Consider the following 18,058-nt stretch of genomic DNA (forward strand, 5'->3'; position numbering starts at 1 on the left):
CGGTGTAGTGTAAATGACTGGGTGTAAAAATTTGCGTGTGAAAATTACACCAAATATCGTGTTAAATTTAGGCGGGTGAATTAAAAATTTTTATACCATCAAGTGAGTAATTTATGGTAATTTTGCGCTAAGAAAAATAATCATAAAAATATTTGAATGTTCAAAATACTGTTTAATATCTAAATAAAATTAATATAGTTATTGATTAAGTAGTTAAAAATGGTCAATGATCATTTGTTGCTCATTAATAAAAATTATGAGTAACACGGAATGGTGTAAAAAAGTAGATTACACCGTTAAAATTATACAGATGTATAATTTACACCATTTCACACAATACGACCGTGTAAAGTTCTCGTGGGTCATTTTTACACCAAAATTTTTTACAGTGTACACTGTAAAAAATTTTTGCACGGTGTAGTGTGAATAACTTGGTGTAAAAGATCTCATGGGTCATTTTTACACCAAAATTTTTTGAAGAATATTCTCACTTACATGGCATATAAAAACTAATTTAAATTACCAGACATTATATAGAAAGTTTGAGAATTGGTATTGTATAGGGATGTACCGCGGTCGGAAATCTTTGCAAGAGATTGGCGATGAAAGCCGCGACGGGGAACAGGAGGTAAAATGAAGGACGTTTATATATATGTATTATACTTACGCTAAGTCACTAGTAATGTGTAGTAGAGGTTCAGAGGGCGGTGAGTTCCCCGGGGCGATATATCTCAGCTTGAAAATGTCTCGCAGAACAAGGCAGGAATCATACCCGCACCGGAACTAGGTCAGGGTAGCCCGCCAAATGCGTGGATCAGTTTTATTTTCAATTCGTCACCGACTATCATAAGAGTAAAAGTAGAGATACACAATAAAATGTCAACGTTTTTTAATTTTTGTACATTCATTGAATTGGATTTGGTGGCGCAGACTTGACGACTCAACCTCGTAGCAGTTTAATCGCATTAGCAATTGGAGCAAACTGACCGTAACTCAGGTGATCTCGATGCAAGGATAAGCGTCTCAATAGGTGTCTGGTATCATTTAGATGATAAAAAAATGTTAAATGAGAGCCACTGCTTTGCCATGAGTCAGTCCAGTACACGAGCAGAGCCAACAATAAGGACTCGCTGTGTAGTGCGAGGCCCCCGGGGTGATTCGCCGAAATGACCATGACCATATTACGGGACAGAGGCTCCCAATCAACCAGCAATTACTACCAGTAACAAAAAAACGTCATCATCAATAACTCGATAAAAAATTAAGTGCTCCATTATACCCATTTGAAAGTTATTTTTACTCGTACTTGTATTAAATTAATATTGCTACATATTTTCTGTTCGATAATAAGACACTGGCGAAAAAAATTAAGTAAATCAACTTAACAATCGATTCAAGAAACTCTTGCAACTATAGTTATGTATATATGTATATTAACATCGAAAATTGAACAGATTGAATAATTTATACGCTAGATGTTATTGATGGAAGGCAATAGTTTCTTTTTATTTTTTTCCCCGTTCCCGCCTCTACTATACTACTGTCATTCTATGCTAAATGACATATGAATATGTGTGTATATAATGTCAAGAGGAACCGGGATAGATGTAAAAGTTGCGAAATACAATATTTGCTGGCGGCTACAATCTCATTATCGTTAAAGTTAAAAGAAATTATGCTCTAATCTTGATTCAAAAGAGCGATAGCTTGGTCAATTGTAGACGATTGCTACAGCACTTTAAATCTAATGCTAAGCAAAAATATTATTGTGTAAGACATTCTGTTATTAAATACGGATCGGCAGACACAGTAGACAGACCCGGAAAGTTCTCGGAGAATCTCGTACGCTGCAAAAAATGCGGAGTGAATGCAGATTTAAATAAAACCAGATCACTGAAATCATTCAGATAAAAATACACCCTACTTACCCCGTATTCGGAGTAATTTTTCAAAAGACTCCGAGTGACAGTGAATTTGATTTGAAATAAAATCCGCAATCTCTTTGAATTCACTCCCGATTTTTTTCCATGTTTTAATGATAAAAAAAATAAAAATATATAGTATGAGATTAATAATTGCCTCGGGCTAAGCAAGTACGCTGTCAGACAAACTTAAAATCCCTTGACCCAGTATATATCGTAGTCAACATGTTCAATACTATATACATATGTACATCACCCCACCGTCCTTCGATTTAAACCAGAAAACCAACCTGTCTACTTAACTCAACTCATTCAATTTTGTTTTACTTATTTATTTACTCTGTTCTTGTTTTCGTCTTTACGCCCTTGTTTCCACCATCAGCTAGAGAAAAAAACCTTCGGTACTCCCTGTTCTCCTTCAGGTTCAGTTAATCTATATATATTTATATATATAATTGATACATTTATATACAAATGTATATTATACCGCCCTTATTTTTTTCTTCATCTTTCATATCAATGCATGTTAACATATATATATATATATATACATATATATATATATATATATATATATATATATATATATATATATATATATATATATATATATATATATGTTTTTTAAAATTAATAATCTTTAAAGATTTATTGCCATATTTATCTCCTGTTCTCATTAAAACAAAACCACAGTCGTACGTATAAATATTTTTTCACTCTTACTAATTAAATAGTTATATTATAATATATATAAGAAGCAAAAGGTATGTTAAAGTAAGCTACGTTTAATCAACAATATATTCTCAAAATACATGAGTAAATTCAACTCGGCGATCTTTTTATCTTTGTTTCTCTTAAAATTTAATTTAAGCGCTTGGAAATTTTAATAAGTGTATGAGAACGATATATATATGTATATAATGATGTATCTTTAAGTTTATACCTTGTATGGTTATTATCATTATCATTATTATTATTGCGATTTTTATTAGCATTAAACTGCGACTAAATAACTAAATGCATGCACACAGAAAAAAATCGCCTTAGTATTTTTTATGAATTCTGCACAATCCTGCGATTATTATTTCAATAATTTATTTGTCTTGTTTTTAATTAACAGTTAAAATTATTTATGTGGTATATTTTTTGAGTTATGAAATATTAATGATCATTCAAGATAACGTCGTTTGAATTTTTTCGCGATTGGATGACGGTTAATTAATTAATTAATATGTACCATTTTATAATTTCGTTTTGAATTTGTTTATATATATATACATTGGTAACGTAACACACTACTAGTACTAATAATCTCATTTCTTGTGCTCTTAAATAGGCACCATACTCGCTCTCACGCTTTTTTCCATTCATGCATTTATTTTAAATTAAATGTTTTTATATATTTTCATACCAGCATCGAAACTTCTAGTTTCGGTGCTTCGACAACCAGTCAAAAGAAGACAATTTCAGTCCAATTAATGTTTCTGCCTGATGACTGAAGGCTTTCACAATTTAAACTTTGACTTGTCATTTGTTTATAAGTAATTTCAAACCATTTATTTTATTTTCACCATACCTATGACGAAAGTTTAAATTTCTGCCCTGTTTAAAGGGAAGAAAGTCATTCTTTTCTTTAACGATAAAAATTAGCGCGTGCGCTATTCTTCCCATAGGCAAAAAATTTAAACTTTCAGATGCAGGTCTGGTAGTACATTACACACCTAGAGTGAAAAGTAGGACATTCCAAGCGTGTATAATTACCTACCAAGCCAAAAGCGAACCCTACCTTGGTGTGCATACAATTTTTTACCAGACCTGCGCCTGAAAGTTAAAATTTTTGTTTCTTGTGAGAATTGCGCATGCGCTAGTTTTTAAAATTTCTTTTCTCATAAAAGAAAAGAACGACTTTCTTCTAAACCGGGCAGGAATGTAAACTTTTGAGTGTAGGCCTGGTGAAAAATCATGCACACCACGAAGAAAAGTAAGACACTATACACACGGGTTAGAATGTTCTACTTTCCGCCCTAGGTGTGTAATATATTGCGTTAATGACAGTTATCACTTTGTGATTGTTTTATAAAAATTAGTAAGAATAATAAATATTATTTATAGTTTCTTAATTATAAATTGCAGATGACAATTTATTAATTGATCACACAGATGACAATTTATTAGTTGGTTTAACATTAACTCGTTTCTGACTGGCTGCTAACACTGAAACTTCAAGTTACAATGCAGGTAATCATGAAAAATATAGTATGTAACTAAAGATATAACACGATTTCAAACTGCGGGTGATGTCAGCCAACTTCACTCTGGTCTGAAATCATTTTGTTTCATCCCTTGTCACACAATATACTATTAAATGCCATTTTTACTCATAATTAATATGCATATTATTTATTGTTTTTTTTTTTTATATATTTTATTTTGTATTGTTTTTATTATTATCATTTGTAACATATATTATATCTCTTTCACTGTAAACTATTCGTTCATACATGAATAGATATATTTATTTCATCAGCTATTGTCTATGTACTCGCTTCGACCATTTTATAAAGAATTTCAATAAAATAAATTATACTTAAAGAGAATCGCATTAAATTTATTCGTTGTGAAAACAAAAAAATTTATAATAGTAATAATAATAATGTTTTTTACCTGACCAGGTATTTCAATTATGCGAGTAAATATTTTTATTGGCTTAAATAATAAAATTAAAAAACAAAATAATAAATAAATATTGATGTAATAAATTGTAAAACAGCTTAATGCTACTTTGCAATAAATTGTATAATATTTAATCTTATTGTAAAGTAGTTCAGCGGTTTTACTCTATTTTTTCATACCTACGGCATTTTCCTTAATAAGCTTTTCATTAAGATAAAATTAATTTTTTTTACAAAGCAAAAAAAAGAATTATTTTCTTTCAAATAACGAATCTTGTTATTACTATTTTTTTTTTTTTTTTTTTTTTTTTTTTTTTTTTTTTTTTCATGATAATCTCAATTGTAAGGAAACTCCGATATATACAGAGATTTTAAATTAAAATATATTAGTACGTAATATGAAAGTGACGATTACCCACGCAGAAAAAAAAAAATTTCTTGACGTAAAAAATTTTTGTCTTCATTTCATGCAGAAAAAATTTCTCATACTCCAAGAAATTATTTTCTATGTAATTTTGAATGAATAAAAAAAAAGATAATTAAAAAAAAAAAAAAGGAAATATTAAATGTAAATGTTAAAAGATAATACGTAACAATGATTAATCGTCTTAATAATGAAAGTAATTATTTAAGAATGACTGAAGTATAACGAAGAGAATATATACATCAAAAAGTTATACACATGTACGTAGCAATAATCGCAAAAAATAAAAATGATTGAGTAACAGTTATAGATAACATTTAACTCAAAAATACGCACAATTAACTTTTCCAAATAGACTATTTACTTGTGATTCAATGGTTTTTTAATTATATTTTAAACTTGAACACCGTAGTCTTTGGAACGTATCGAGCAATACACGAACAAACTTAAAGTAAAAAATCTGAGGGTTTTCATTAAACTTTTGTATACTTTTAAACAAGTGATTAATTTTAATATTTTGGTAAGTAACGTTATTGAACTATTGCTCGTTACGTACTTTACGTTATCTGATATGAAGTTTATACGCATACCTTACTAACTAATCAAACACAATGATACTCTTTAATTGTATTATTTTTTTATATATTTAAAATAACATAACTTTTTTTTCTATCATTTTTTATGAGTGAATGTAGCAGACATCAGAAAAATTGCAAATTATTAATAAACAGAATAAATAATCAGAAAATAAAATTAAAAAAAAAAAAGCGCATTTTTTAAAATATCATTTTATGATTATTTATTCTGTTTATTAATAATTTAAAATTTTTCTGATGTCTGCTACATTCACATTTATCATTTTTTGTATAATGCGTTATAGTCTGTGCTTATAATTTTTTAATATTATATTATCATATATTTTATTAATATTATTTGTTTGGGAAGGCATATATATAAGAATTGAAGTAAATTAAATTTAGGATTCGTGTGGCGCGTAATACAGAATAAATACTGGTTGAAGGCAAAAGAGACAGTACAACATGCCACGCGCATTATCTTATTTTCGTCGTATTATAATAAATAGACGAGTAAAAGTTCGTTATTATGCTAAATATTGTTAACAATTGTTGTTTCATTGAGCACCAACTCGCTTCAATTATTTAAATTCAAGTTATCTTTAGTTTTTGTTTATTTAAATTTAAAACTTGCCAGCGTTTTCCTGCTTGCTGAGCTCAATCGCGTAAGCAAAATCAGCTTCCTCTTGAGCTTTGCGCCGAGACCGCTCCTCTTCTGCACGCAAGCTTTGTTGCGACGCCCAAGCGAGTTGTTGTTGTTCTGAGAGTACCTTCGACACATTATTTCGCCCGTTCCATGTAGCATTTCCGTTATTGTTTTTATTTATGTGAGTATTATCATTAGTAAACATGTCTTCGAATACCTGAGCGGTATTTCGGTCTGAGTAATTTATATTTTTATCATTTTTTCTTGGTGCAAAAGCTTCGTCAAAATTAATTGGTTTGTTAATGGGCCTCGTTGTCTCAGTGATACTATTATTTGAAAAGTCAAATTCATTTATGCTTTTGAATGAATTGTTTTTCGTGTCAGTCATAAAATTATCCACTTTATCAGTATTTTCTTTTATTGAAGAAAAAGCCTTTGAAAAGTCGGAGTCAAAGCCCTTTTCAAAGGGATCCTTGTTCGCAAAAGAATTATTTCCAGGTGTTGCTGTTGTCTCGAATCCAAATGGATCAAGTTTACGGCCGTTGGTGTTGATGTTTCCTTGACTCTTCTTATTAGCATTAGCGTCATCTTCGTCGGCGAATGGATCTGCAATCTCGAATGGATCTTCGTATCGGTAGTCTCTAAATGGATCCTCCGTAAAGTCGGGTAGCTTTTGAGTTGGCGTTGGTGTAGCACGTGGTCTGCTTATTGGCCTCGCTGGTGCCGTACGAGTGGGTTGTAAATCCGGCTGAAGCAGGTTTTTTTTCACGAATCAGTTTGGTTTTACTGAAAAGTTAAAAGAGGAAATAGGGGCAAAATGCCACCAATTATCGTCTTGCTCCACTGGACTGCTGTCTCTTTGCTACATAAATCGATTACATAAAAAAAATAAAATAGATGCTGTGATAAAATAAAAAAAAAAGAAAATAGTTGATGATAAAAATAAATAATAAACAAAATGGACGTGAGTAAAAATAAAAATAACAAAACAATTATAGTTACAACAGCATGCTCCAGGAATCAGGTCTGTGGATTAACTGAAATAACGGCAATTACCTAAATTTATAAATAAATAACATTGATAATTGATGTTTAAAAAAAAAAAGTGATGTACGTAAAATATGAAAATAAATAAAAAATATGAATAATCAATCCGTAAAAAACTAACTCATAAAACAATAAAACAGTATTTAATTAGTAATTATACCTTAGCGTCGAAATTTGCAAAGTCTGCAAATCCAGTAGCAGTTGATCCGAAGCCAGTGTTTCCATTGTTGTTGTCATTTTGAGCAGCGAATGGATCTGAATTGGAGTTTGAAAATGGATCAGGTGTCGGTGAAGGCGTGGGAGGAACAGGTGCTGCTCGGAGGGGGCCTGTCGGGCCACTAGCTGGCCGAGGAGGTGCAGGTCTTGGTGGTGGTTGTTTAGCTTTTTTGGGTGGGAGAGCAGGACTCGGACTTTCAGCACGAGTTGGCGCGTGAAGGTTTGCGAAGGGATCATCTCCAAATGGATCTTTTGCCTGATAAATATAAATATTGTTTTAGATGATATACACGTTAAAAAAATAGCGATGTAAGCCCGGAGTGAATGCGGAGCGGATGACGATTTATTTTATCCCCTTGGAGTAAAATTCACTTCGAAGGGTTGATTTTAATATCGACTCTCTGGTTCGGAATAAAATTCATTCCGAAAGGGAGTCAATTCTAATATTAAAAGTACAAATCAAAATGAATGCGAATTTAAATAAAATCTGTAATCACTCCGAATTCACTCCCAATTTACTACAGGGTATAATTAAATTTTTTAATAATATAATAAATAAATCTTACAGTTTCCATAGCAGGTTTTTCATTTCTCTTATTGTCACCAAATGGATCATAAGAATCTTCTTTGCCTTTCGCAGCAAATGGATCACTAGCAAACCCAGAAGATATTCTCCTTCCGTCGAAATTAGTAAATGGATCACCTTCACTATTTCCAAATGCTTCTTTTGCTTTATTGGACGTAAATGGATCATTTTGATTTTCAAAACCATCGGATGATCCATTCATCCCTATAAACGAATTTACAGCCTTAGTTCCTTGACTTTCGTTATCCAAACCATTCAATTTTGTCAAACTTTCGTTTTCAAATCTAATAAAAAAAATTAATAAGATCATTTATTAATATAATTAATTTTATCAATAAAATATCATTTTTGTGACATTGTATACTAACTCAGGTGCATTTATTTCCGGATTAAATTGTAGACTAGTATCCGGAACGAGATTTGGATCTCCTGCTGCTAAGGCTGAGTCATAAATCGCGATTACATCAGTCATTTGTCGTTGTTGTTCCTCCAAATGCGTTATTTTGGCTTTCGCTTGACTTATTTGGAGCTGAGTATTTTGTAGGTTTTTAGTCAACTCATTTAATTGATCTCTACTCGTATTCTGTTGCTGCTCAAGTTGCTGTTCTTCTTGACGAAGTCCTTCTAATTCTTGTCGCTTACTATTAAGCTCGTCTTCTTGTGTTTTTAAAACTGACTCTTGTTCTTCTGCTTGCTGACGCAATTTATCCACCTTTGAGAAAAAATATTATCATTTTACGGACAAAAGTTCATTGGAGATCTGTATTATTATAATTAATAATAATTTCTTTTTCTCTTTGTTTATACATTTTCAGCAATAAATTATGCAGTCAACTACCCGTCATAAGCCTGCCCATAAACCTCTTCCCCTCAATCGGGAGTTACTGAGTTCAGCTTCCCCACTTAACCACTCTAAAAAGTTTCGTACTAGAGAACCCGTTATAAGCCTCCGTTAAAATTGTAAAAATTATAAACTAATAATAGGAAAAAATAGACAAATTAATGATGATAATTGACTATCTATGTTTCGCGGAAATTAATTTAATTATTATTAAGTAAAATATGATTTATTATTCATAATTGTCATCATGGATCACATTTAAAGCTTCTGTTACAATTAAAAAATTTTATTGAGCATTAAGTTCATCAATAAAATTATTTTTTTTTATCATTACTGTAATCAATACTGTTATCATTATAATTTTCTGCATTTAAATTATTATTAGTGTAAAAAAATAAGTATTTATTTTAGCGCTATAAGCAACAGGACAATCGGGTTTAGTCGCGTATGTAACAAAATATAAATATGACATTTAAAATCATATAAAATAAAACAGGCTTATAATGGGTGGTCGAAAACAAAACTAAACCACGGTAGTGGGAAGGCGGAAATTTCAAAAAAATTTCTCTTACGTCCCCTAGACCAGGCTTTTGACGGCTAGTTGACTGTACTGTCATTTAATTTAGTAATCAATTGTATCTTTATTGTTTGCATGCACATTTTATTACCCATTACCTTGTAAAACTGAAGGAAATTATGGTCTATGTTGACAATCTTCGAATTAATGTGCAAAAAAAAATTTATTAAAATAAAACTTTTTTTAAAAATAAATACCTTTTCCTGCTGTACACGGATTTCTTGTTCGACTTCGTTCAATTCTTTTTCTACGTCAGCCCTCTACAAGCCGGAAATACAAATAAAAAAATAAAAATAAAAAAAAAAAAAACGATAAAAAAAAAATTAAATAAAAAATAAAATTAATAACTCGATATCGTAAACTACTTTTGAGTAGTTTACAAATAATGCTGTGCATGCATCCGTGCGCATTCATCGGTTTATAATAATCGGAAACGTTTGATTTGTTGCTTTTATTTACTGAATAAATCAATTCAACACTTACTATAACTAGTGATAATTAAATAAAACATTACCTGTGCTTTCAAATCATTCAGTCGCTTTTGTGCCTCTCCTCGTTGGTTTTCTAATTGTTTCAAAGTTGCAGCTAACGTGTCTAATTCACTCTGTAGGCTTTTTATTTCACCATTTTTAATCTTAATATCTGCTTCTTTTTGTGCAATATCTTGTTCCATTAGACGTCTTTCACGAGCTAAGTCAGCAATATCTTTACTTATCATATCGAGTTCGGGGTTTGAATAAGTAGGAACGTTATTGTTTTCCTGAAAACAAAAGCAATCATGTACCTAAAGATCGGAACATCTTAAGGGTTTAAATGGGGCTTAATGCTTTAATTTTTATTTAATTAATTAATGTGACTGGTTTATAGTTAATAAATTAAGCCTAAATGTAAAAAAATGTGTTTTCATGTCTTTTTCACGCGCCTATAATCGTCCCACTATTGGATACTACTTGAACGGTCAGCAACTGCAGGAAACCGCGTCTACCAAAGATTCTGGAGTCATTATTACCAGCAAACTAATCTTTGCACAACACCTAAGCAAAATATTCTTGCAGGCCAATAGAGGATACTCGGATTTATCATCAGATCTGGTGGAATTCAGGGATGCCAAAATATTTATATGGCTTACTGTGCTTTAGTCAAGTCTATTTTGGAATACTGCTGTTATTTGGTCCTCCTACTCAAAAATTCACATTAACATGATCGAAAGGACACAAAATAAGTCTGACTGTACAAAAATTAATGGATTACCAGTTAATGTCAATAACATGAGCTCCAAATTCAAAATAAGCAGCCTACACAGCTGAAAAGAAGTCACGGATTTGACATTTTTCTACAAAGTTATCAACAGTCTAATAGACTCGCCGGGAACACTTGAAATGTTTGGGTTTGTTGATCCTAGACCTGGCCTCAGAATATTTCGACTACTCTACCGTTAAATCAAATAAAAAGTACGTAGTTCATGGGTCACTTAATAGAATAGCAAGGCTAGTCAATCACAATTGTTCAGACATTGACTTTTTTGGCAATACATAGCCAATATCAAGAAGCTATTTCTGAAATATCATCAAATAATATTATTTTTACACAGATTGTTATTTTTCTTTTGATTTATTTTTACTTATATATCTTTTTATCATTTTATATTTCATTAATGTACAGCCGATTGGCATTAAATAAATAATAAAATTTTAATACGGTTATGACAGTTGAAAGTCATTGAAAATTTCTGAAAAGAGGTGGCACTGTCTGAGAATGTCCTTAAAAAAAAAAAAAACATAAAATGTTGCTCTGTAAAATTTTTATATTATATTATTTAATAGATATTGTCACTAACTTTGATCTGCCAATAAAATTTCAAAACAAATTCAGCAGCATGAAAGAAAACATACGTGATATGTGGAAAAAACAACACGGAAATGATATAAATATGAATATTAATGAATTAGAATATCCGGGAAGCAATCTAACATTACAAAATATTAATCAAAAACTTTGGGATTCTTATTATGAATGCCTCAGAAAAAGATATTCCAATATTGGTCCAGAGAAGGCATTACATCTTTCTTCATTGTCAGTATTGGAAGGAACATCTATTACGTAAGTTTCAGCGGTACAATTAAATTTTTTATGATGTTACTAAGTGACTGTCCGAGTATTACTACCAAATTTATTAAATGATTCAAATTTAAATGTTTATTAAAATCTTTACACTGGAATTAAAATTCCCCACTTACTCCATATGCAGAATGATTTTTTCTAAAACTCTGGAGCTTCGAGTCGCAGAGTGAATTCAAATTTTAATGAAATCTTGTAATGAATTCTCTTAATAGTATAGATTATTTTTTTCAACAGTTTGAAATGTAATATCTGCATTTCACCGAATGATGCGTACACAATCGAATCAATTGAATGGTTTTATCGTGATATCCGTAACATAAATGCTGAGGATACGCAAATAGATACACTGGAGGAAAATAATGTAATGTCCTCCGACGACGCAGCTTTGACTCTCTATAATATCCAAACATTTCAAGAAGGTTTATATTGGTGTAAAATGATAAACACTTTGTCTGATTACTATTATCTTTATGTTGCTGACGAGAACGAACCGATTATTACGGTACGACCTGAAGAAGCGATAGAAGCTCAACATCCAGAACCTCCTGTAATACTTTCCTCATACGGATTGAAAGTTTTTTCAACATGGAGCCCTTGGTCTCCTTGCTCACTGTGTAACATGATTGGCACGCGAATAAGATATGGACACTGTACAATATCTCTTCTAGAAGCTCCGCAAGAAAATAATGGTGGGTAAAATTATTTCAATACAGTCGACCCGTCAAAAGCCTGATCTGGGAAACGTAAGAGAAATGTTTTTGAAATTTCCGCCTTCCCACTACCGTGGTTTAGTTTTGTTCTCGACCACCCATTATAAGCCTGTTTTATTTTATATGATTTTAAATGTCATATTTATATTTTGTTACATACGCGACTAAACCCGATTGTCCTGTTGCTTATAGCGCTAAAATAAATACTTATTTTTTTATACTAATAATAATTTAAATGCAAAAAATTATAATGATAACGGTATTGATTACAGTAATGATAAAAAAAAATAATTTTATTGATGAATTTAATGCTCAATAAAACTTTTTAATTGTAACAGAAGCTTTGAATGTGATCCATGATGATAATTATGAATAATAAATTATATTTTACTTAATAATGATTAAATTAATATCCGCGAAACATAGATAGTAAATTATCATCATTAATTTGTCTATTTTTTTCTATTCTTAGTTTATAATTTTTACAATTTTAAAGGAGACTTATAACGGGTTCTCTAGTACGAAACTTTTTAGAGTGGTTAAGTGGGGAAGCTGGACTCAGTAACTCCCGATTGAGGGGAAGAGGTTTATGGGCAGGCTTATGACGGGTAGACTGTATTTTGCAAAAAAAAAATTATTTTTGAACTTTGTCAATAAAAAGATAAGTTAAATGATGTTCTACCGACGGAAGAATCAATAGAACAAGTATCTAAAAATATGCTTGAAAGTATTAGTGATGAAACAGAAAGCTTCGACGAGCAATTAACGATTGAAGAAAAAATATCGCGTGAACGATTGAAGAGACTGGCAAGAAAAGTATTAAGGATGTTTCAAAATCAATTGCCGTGTCGTTCCTCATTCACTCCTCGGAAAATTAAAGAAATTTACGAAATAAGAACTCGCAAAACGGAAATTATGAAAAAATTTTGTAAAGTTAAATGTCCACATAATGTCGTATATGAAGTACGAAATAGAAACGGAAGGGTAATAGAAACCGCGAATAATAGTGCAGGTATATTTTCTTTGGTTCAAGGAATACCGGATACTCAACCATCTGTAAAACGCATTACTCTATATGAAAATCACGGGCACAGTTTGAAATTAAAGTGTCCAGGGTAAGTTCAATAATTAGACTAAATATTTATTTCGCGATTAATATTTTATGATCCGGAAATTAGCAGCTAATTTCAGTATTATAGATTTTATATTAAATTTCTAGAAACATGAATATTGATTTGCCGATTGTTTGGAAAATCGGTACAAAACTTCTCAACCCAGAGTCAATACAAGCGCAATCTGACGGACGGATATTTATAGATTCACGTCAACAAATAAATTTTAAGCATCTGCGATATGCAGATATAAATATTTACAGTTGCTGGCAGAGAAATACTCTCGCTGGTGTAATTCGACTCGAAGTATCGTATGAAATGCCGAAGAATCTGGACTACCGAGTGATGATGCTCGGTGCGATTCCATTGGTCTCAGTATTTTTTTATGTTTACTATCGCGCTTGGCGAGGACGCAATCGGTTCAAAAAAAGTTAAAATTGTTGAAGAATTTTTACCATAATAGTATTTAATAACACAAAAGAGATGTCAACTTACCGCTACTCCACCGTCAGTGAATTTTCTTAAAGACGGAGGTATCATTTCAGGCGTGAGTGCAGTAGGAGGATCGATTCCTCTTAACTTTTGTTTTATGAGCCACATCGAGAGAGCAAATTGTTCTTTGTTAAGCTTGCCACTCTGACCCAAATCACAAAGAGCCCTAGACCACAATAAATGTTATAGATACTACAAATAAACAATAATAATTATTATATAATATTTAATTTTACCATATATGAGCGAGTATAGTTTGCGGAAGTCCACTCTGAAGAAACACGTCTTTGATCTCAGTACCTGAGACAAACCCGTCCATATCCATGTCAGCTTGTAAAAATAATTTATCAGCAGCAGCTTGATCCTCAACTGAAACGACCCACTGCACATGCTGTTGCTGCGGTGGAGGCTAGAGTTCAAAAGTGTCATAAAAACAGTTTGTAATTAATAAATATTTAAAATAAAACCGTAGTATCGACGTCTACCTTGACAGACTGCAGACCCACTAAATTATTGATCGCAGATACATTTGGTAGCGGTGGAATAGGTGGTATAGGTGCAGCTACCATCGCTGGAGCAGGTAAATCAGCGATAAGAGGAGCGTCTTTTCTCTTTCCCGCTGGCATCAATTCCGGTGGCAGGACACTTGGAATTGCATGCTTTTCCAAGGCTTTATAAACCAAATGCATTGCCTGAAAAAACATATGGTCACTGTGTGATATATATGTTGGAGATAAAAGAGTAATTGAGTTTTTCCTGGAGACGATTGGGAAATTTTGTGAACTTTTTGTAAAATATTTTGACGGTAGGCTTGCTTGGAATGACACATGTAGTCATCAAACGTATCCACGGTCACAGAATAGTAAATAATGCAGTATAATAAAGTCCGTATGGAAAGTTTTTAGAAGAGAGTACAGAGTGCAGATACAGAGAGGAAATTTCTTGAACTTTAGTCAAGAACACATGACGTTATCCTGATGACCGTGAATTCTTTCTAGTTTAGTTTTTGTCGTGAATTTTGTCAGCCATCGATTGAGTTCTATTTTAAATTATTTAATACTGCGTACGTGTATCATAGTCCGCAGTTATTTGACTGCAGTTATCGAAATACTTGAACTATTTGTAGACAATTTTCTTAACAGTAATTTTGTAATGATAGTTATTTCATTGTCTATTGGATATTTTATAGTTGAATAAAAATAAATGCTAATAATAATGGAAATGCTAAGGGTAGCGACCAACCTGCTGACCCTCTGACATATATGTATAGATATATATAGATAAATTGGGAAGTTATGGCTAATTGTAAAAATAAAAAATCAATAATTCTTACGACGACAAATTCATGCCTATCAAGCATTCCATCTTTGTCAATATCAGCAAGATCCCATATTTTTCCTAGCGTTTCCATTGGCAGTTTGCTGTCCATTAACAGGCCTTTAACTTGATTACCCGGTATGTAACCATTTGTGGGGTGTAAATCATCAAATAAACGATCGTATTTAATGCGTTCATGCGGTTTTATCGACCAGTCGCTACTGTTGACTGCTGAAATAACAGGTGGGGGAGGAACAGCCGGTGTTTTTTTGACTACTGGTTTGATGTCACCCTTAACAAAATAATAAAATGATTACAAGTAACACTAAAACATATTTTTACAAGCATACTTTATTCTACTCCTTACCATCTTCGGTGGAGGTATATCTTGACTCAAATTGGCGATGTTTAATTCGCGTCCAGCCTGAGCAAAGGCACATAATTTAAGGGCGACAAACATGCCCGTCTTGTCAAGTGAACCCCTAGACTGGGGATCAGCCATGTCCCAAATTTTGCTGAGTATTACATCACTCAGCTGGGACTTTTTAAGAAATCTCGCTGCATCCATCGCCTCAATTCTTCCACATCCTTTCGGATCCGCCTTTAAAAAAAAATAAACATCATTATCATCTGTAGCATTATTTCCCAACACGTTTGAACAAGATTCTGGAGTAAGTATCTTGAGCAAGATCCTTAGCTGTTTTTTTCTACGTATGTGTTTTTCGCAAGATGTATCAAAAAACCCATGTCAAGATTTATCTATGTCTTGCTCATGGTATCCTACGCAAAAATATTAAAGATATCTTGAACACGATGCAATGAAAAAGTGTCTGATGCATTTCTTGCACTAGTAACTACTTACGCATGATTTGCTCAAGATCTTCTCAAGATTCAAGATCAATTTTGAACCTTGAGCAGATCAGCAAGCCATGCGCAACTATTTTCAACTGCAGTTTTCCTCCAGAGTTATAATCTGTGACGAATTTCTTGTGCAAGGCTTGCGCTAGTCTTGCAATTTAAATCTGGTCAGTGTCTGCAGCAAGACATACGTAGAAAGACACTTGCACCTATCGATCTTGAGAGCAGACTTGCTCAAGAATTTAAAAAAATTGTTAAATCTTGATAAATCTAACCTGGTTGTAGTAGGCCTCATAAATCGCTTCATGGCTTCCAGCCACCTAAAATAAAAAGTAAAGTTTATATTAACGTGGATCAATAAAAGTATTGATGTCAAGTTTATCATAAGACACTGTTATAAGTTTTCTTAATACAAATCTATTATACAAGTACTATATTAAATATATCCATTCTCAATAGTGACAAGTAAAAAATGAGAAATAAAAATGTAAGGATCTAAATAAGCCGTGCAGAGTTATTTAAAAAATTTGACAGCTGACATTTTAACGATTAAATATTATGTTAATAAACGGTTGAGTAAATAGCTGATGATAAATAAAATAAATCAAACAGCTCTGGAATAAAATTATCAGGTTGATAGGGAGTACGTCAGTTAATGAATAATCTACTGATAAAATCATTGCCTTGGCATAAAAAATTTTCTTTCGAAGGCTCGCTGATAATTTTTGGCGGACAGTAAATAGTGTTGGAGATATTGATGTTTGTTGTCTATTAATCAAAAAATTTTGATTTATACCTGTGTGGGTGACGGCAGAGCAGCCATACTTGCATGTAATTCTAGTTTAACCAATCGCACAGTCAATCAATAGCACTAGCCGTTTATAACGATTTCGTCCCGCATTTCGTCTCTTCTCTGACGGATCTTTATCACCGGATGACGCCACTGAATGACGCTTGTCTTAACGGACGTTTAATTGTACTTGAGATAATATATATTTTTAAAAACTCGACAACTTGTCGTCCTTCCTTCACGTTTTTTTTTACCAAACCACGGTGATTTTGATCGAGCGCGAATTTATACAAAATCGTATATATTACAGAGCTCTATAGTGATATCACACACACAGATTTCAATACACATATATATAAACATACATAGAAAACTATACTATTATATCTTATCGTTGACGTTGCGCACGTTAGGCAGGCGCGGCTTACGAGAGAATGTTTCCCTACTGGAAATTACACGATGGTATGATTTTCATGACACGATATCAACATTCATTGCACTTCACCAAAAAGTGAAAACTTCACAGCAAAAAGTTTCTGATATGGATGATAATTTGATTGGCTTATATTTTTTCTCTAGGCGACAAGCGCGCATGTATTTTTTGAAAAATAAAAAAAAACTGATTGTTTAGTGAATTCCACATGGCCTGAAGTTAGCAGACATTTAAAAATTTGGAATTTTTTTATCAATAAATCCACAGGAAAAAAAAAAAGTAAAAATTTGCACATGCAGAAAATTAAAATATAAATGCAATTTTTCAAATATTTTTTTCATAATTTAGAGGCATTTTTAAATCGGGTTTATTTTTAATCAAGGTTTAAATTATTATTACAGAGTTTGAATGTAGCAGATGTGACAAATTTTGAATTTCAAATAAACGAATTAAAAAATTAAAAATTTGAAAATTGCACATAATAATTTTTAAATTCTATAATTGCGCATTTTTTAAATTTTAGTCGATTTGAATTTAATTCACTTAAAAATTTTTTAAATTGACAGTTGTTAGCTACACTCACGCTCGTCATATTTTATTTATTTGTTTCAAAATTTGAAAAATTGCTAATTGTCAAGTAAATTCACATTATTATTGCTAGTATATTTATATTTTATCAAAGTGTATATATAGATATACTAGCAATCTTAATTTAAATC

General features: G+C 31.7%; 1 protein-coding gene across 2 annotated transcripts; it reads right to left on the reverse strand.

Moving 5' to 3' along the window:
• Positions 1-2,704: 2,704 nt before the first annotated feature.
• On the reverse strand, positions 2,705-17,347 carry LOC103579631 (epidermal growth factor receptor substrate 15). 2 transcript variants are annotated; one of them, XM_008561072.3, is made up of 13 exons: positions 16,913-17,347; positions 16,392-16,436; positions 15,626-15,859; positions 15,275-15,550; positions 14,427-14,633; positions 14,178-14,350; positions 13,945-14,107; positions 10,021-10,266; positions 9,704-9,766; positions 8,457-8,800; positions 8,069-8,372; positions 7,447-7,758; positions 2,705-6,987 (listed from the first exon to the last, which is right to left on the reverse strand). In XM_008561072.3, exons 1-13 carry the CDS (start codon positions 16,937-16,939, stop codon positions 6,217-6,219), a joined length of 3,165 nt encoding a protein of 1,054 aa, XP_008559294.1. In that variant the 5' UTR covers positions 16,940-17,347; the 3' UTR covers positions 2,705-6,216. The 2 variants fall into 2 exon arrangements, with proteins under 2 accessions (XP_008559294.1, XP_014296506.1); XM_014441020.2 differs by lacking the exon at positions 9,704-9,766.
• Between the last annotated feature and the right edge of the window lie 711 nt (positions 17,348-18,058).

This window comes from Microplitis demolitor, chromosome 2 (assembly GCF_026212275.2).
Source record: "Microplitis demolitor isolate Queensland-Clemson2020A chromosome 2, iyMicDemo2.1a, whole genome shotgun sequence".
NCBI classification, from domain to species: domain Eukaryota; kingdom Metazoa; phylum Arthropoda; class Insecta; order Hymenoptera; family Braconidae; genus Microplitis; species Microplitis demolitor.

What these genes read in the sequence shown, in the direction of transcription:
- LOC103579631 (XM_008561072.3), bottom strand. Translation starts at nt 16,939, where the DNA reads ATGGCTGCTCTGCCGTCACCCACACAG. An exon ending in ATAGGCATGAATTTGTCGTC is followed by an intron (nt 14,634 to 15,274) that starts GTAAGAATTATT and finishes ATGTTTTTTCAG; the next exon opens with GCAATGCATTTGGTTTATAA. An exon ending in ACTATACTCGCTCATATATG is followed by an intron (nt 14,108 to 14,177) that starts GTAAAATTAAAT and finishes ATTGTGGTCTAG; the next exon opens with GGCTCTTTGTGATTTGGGTC.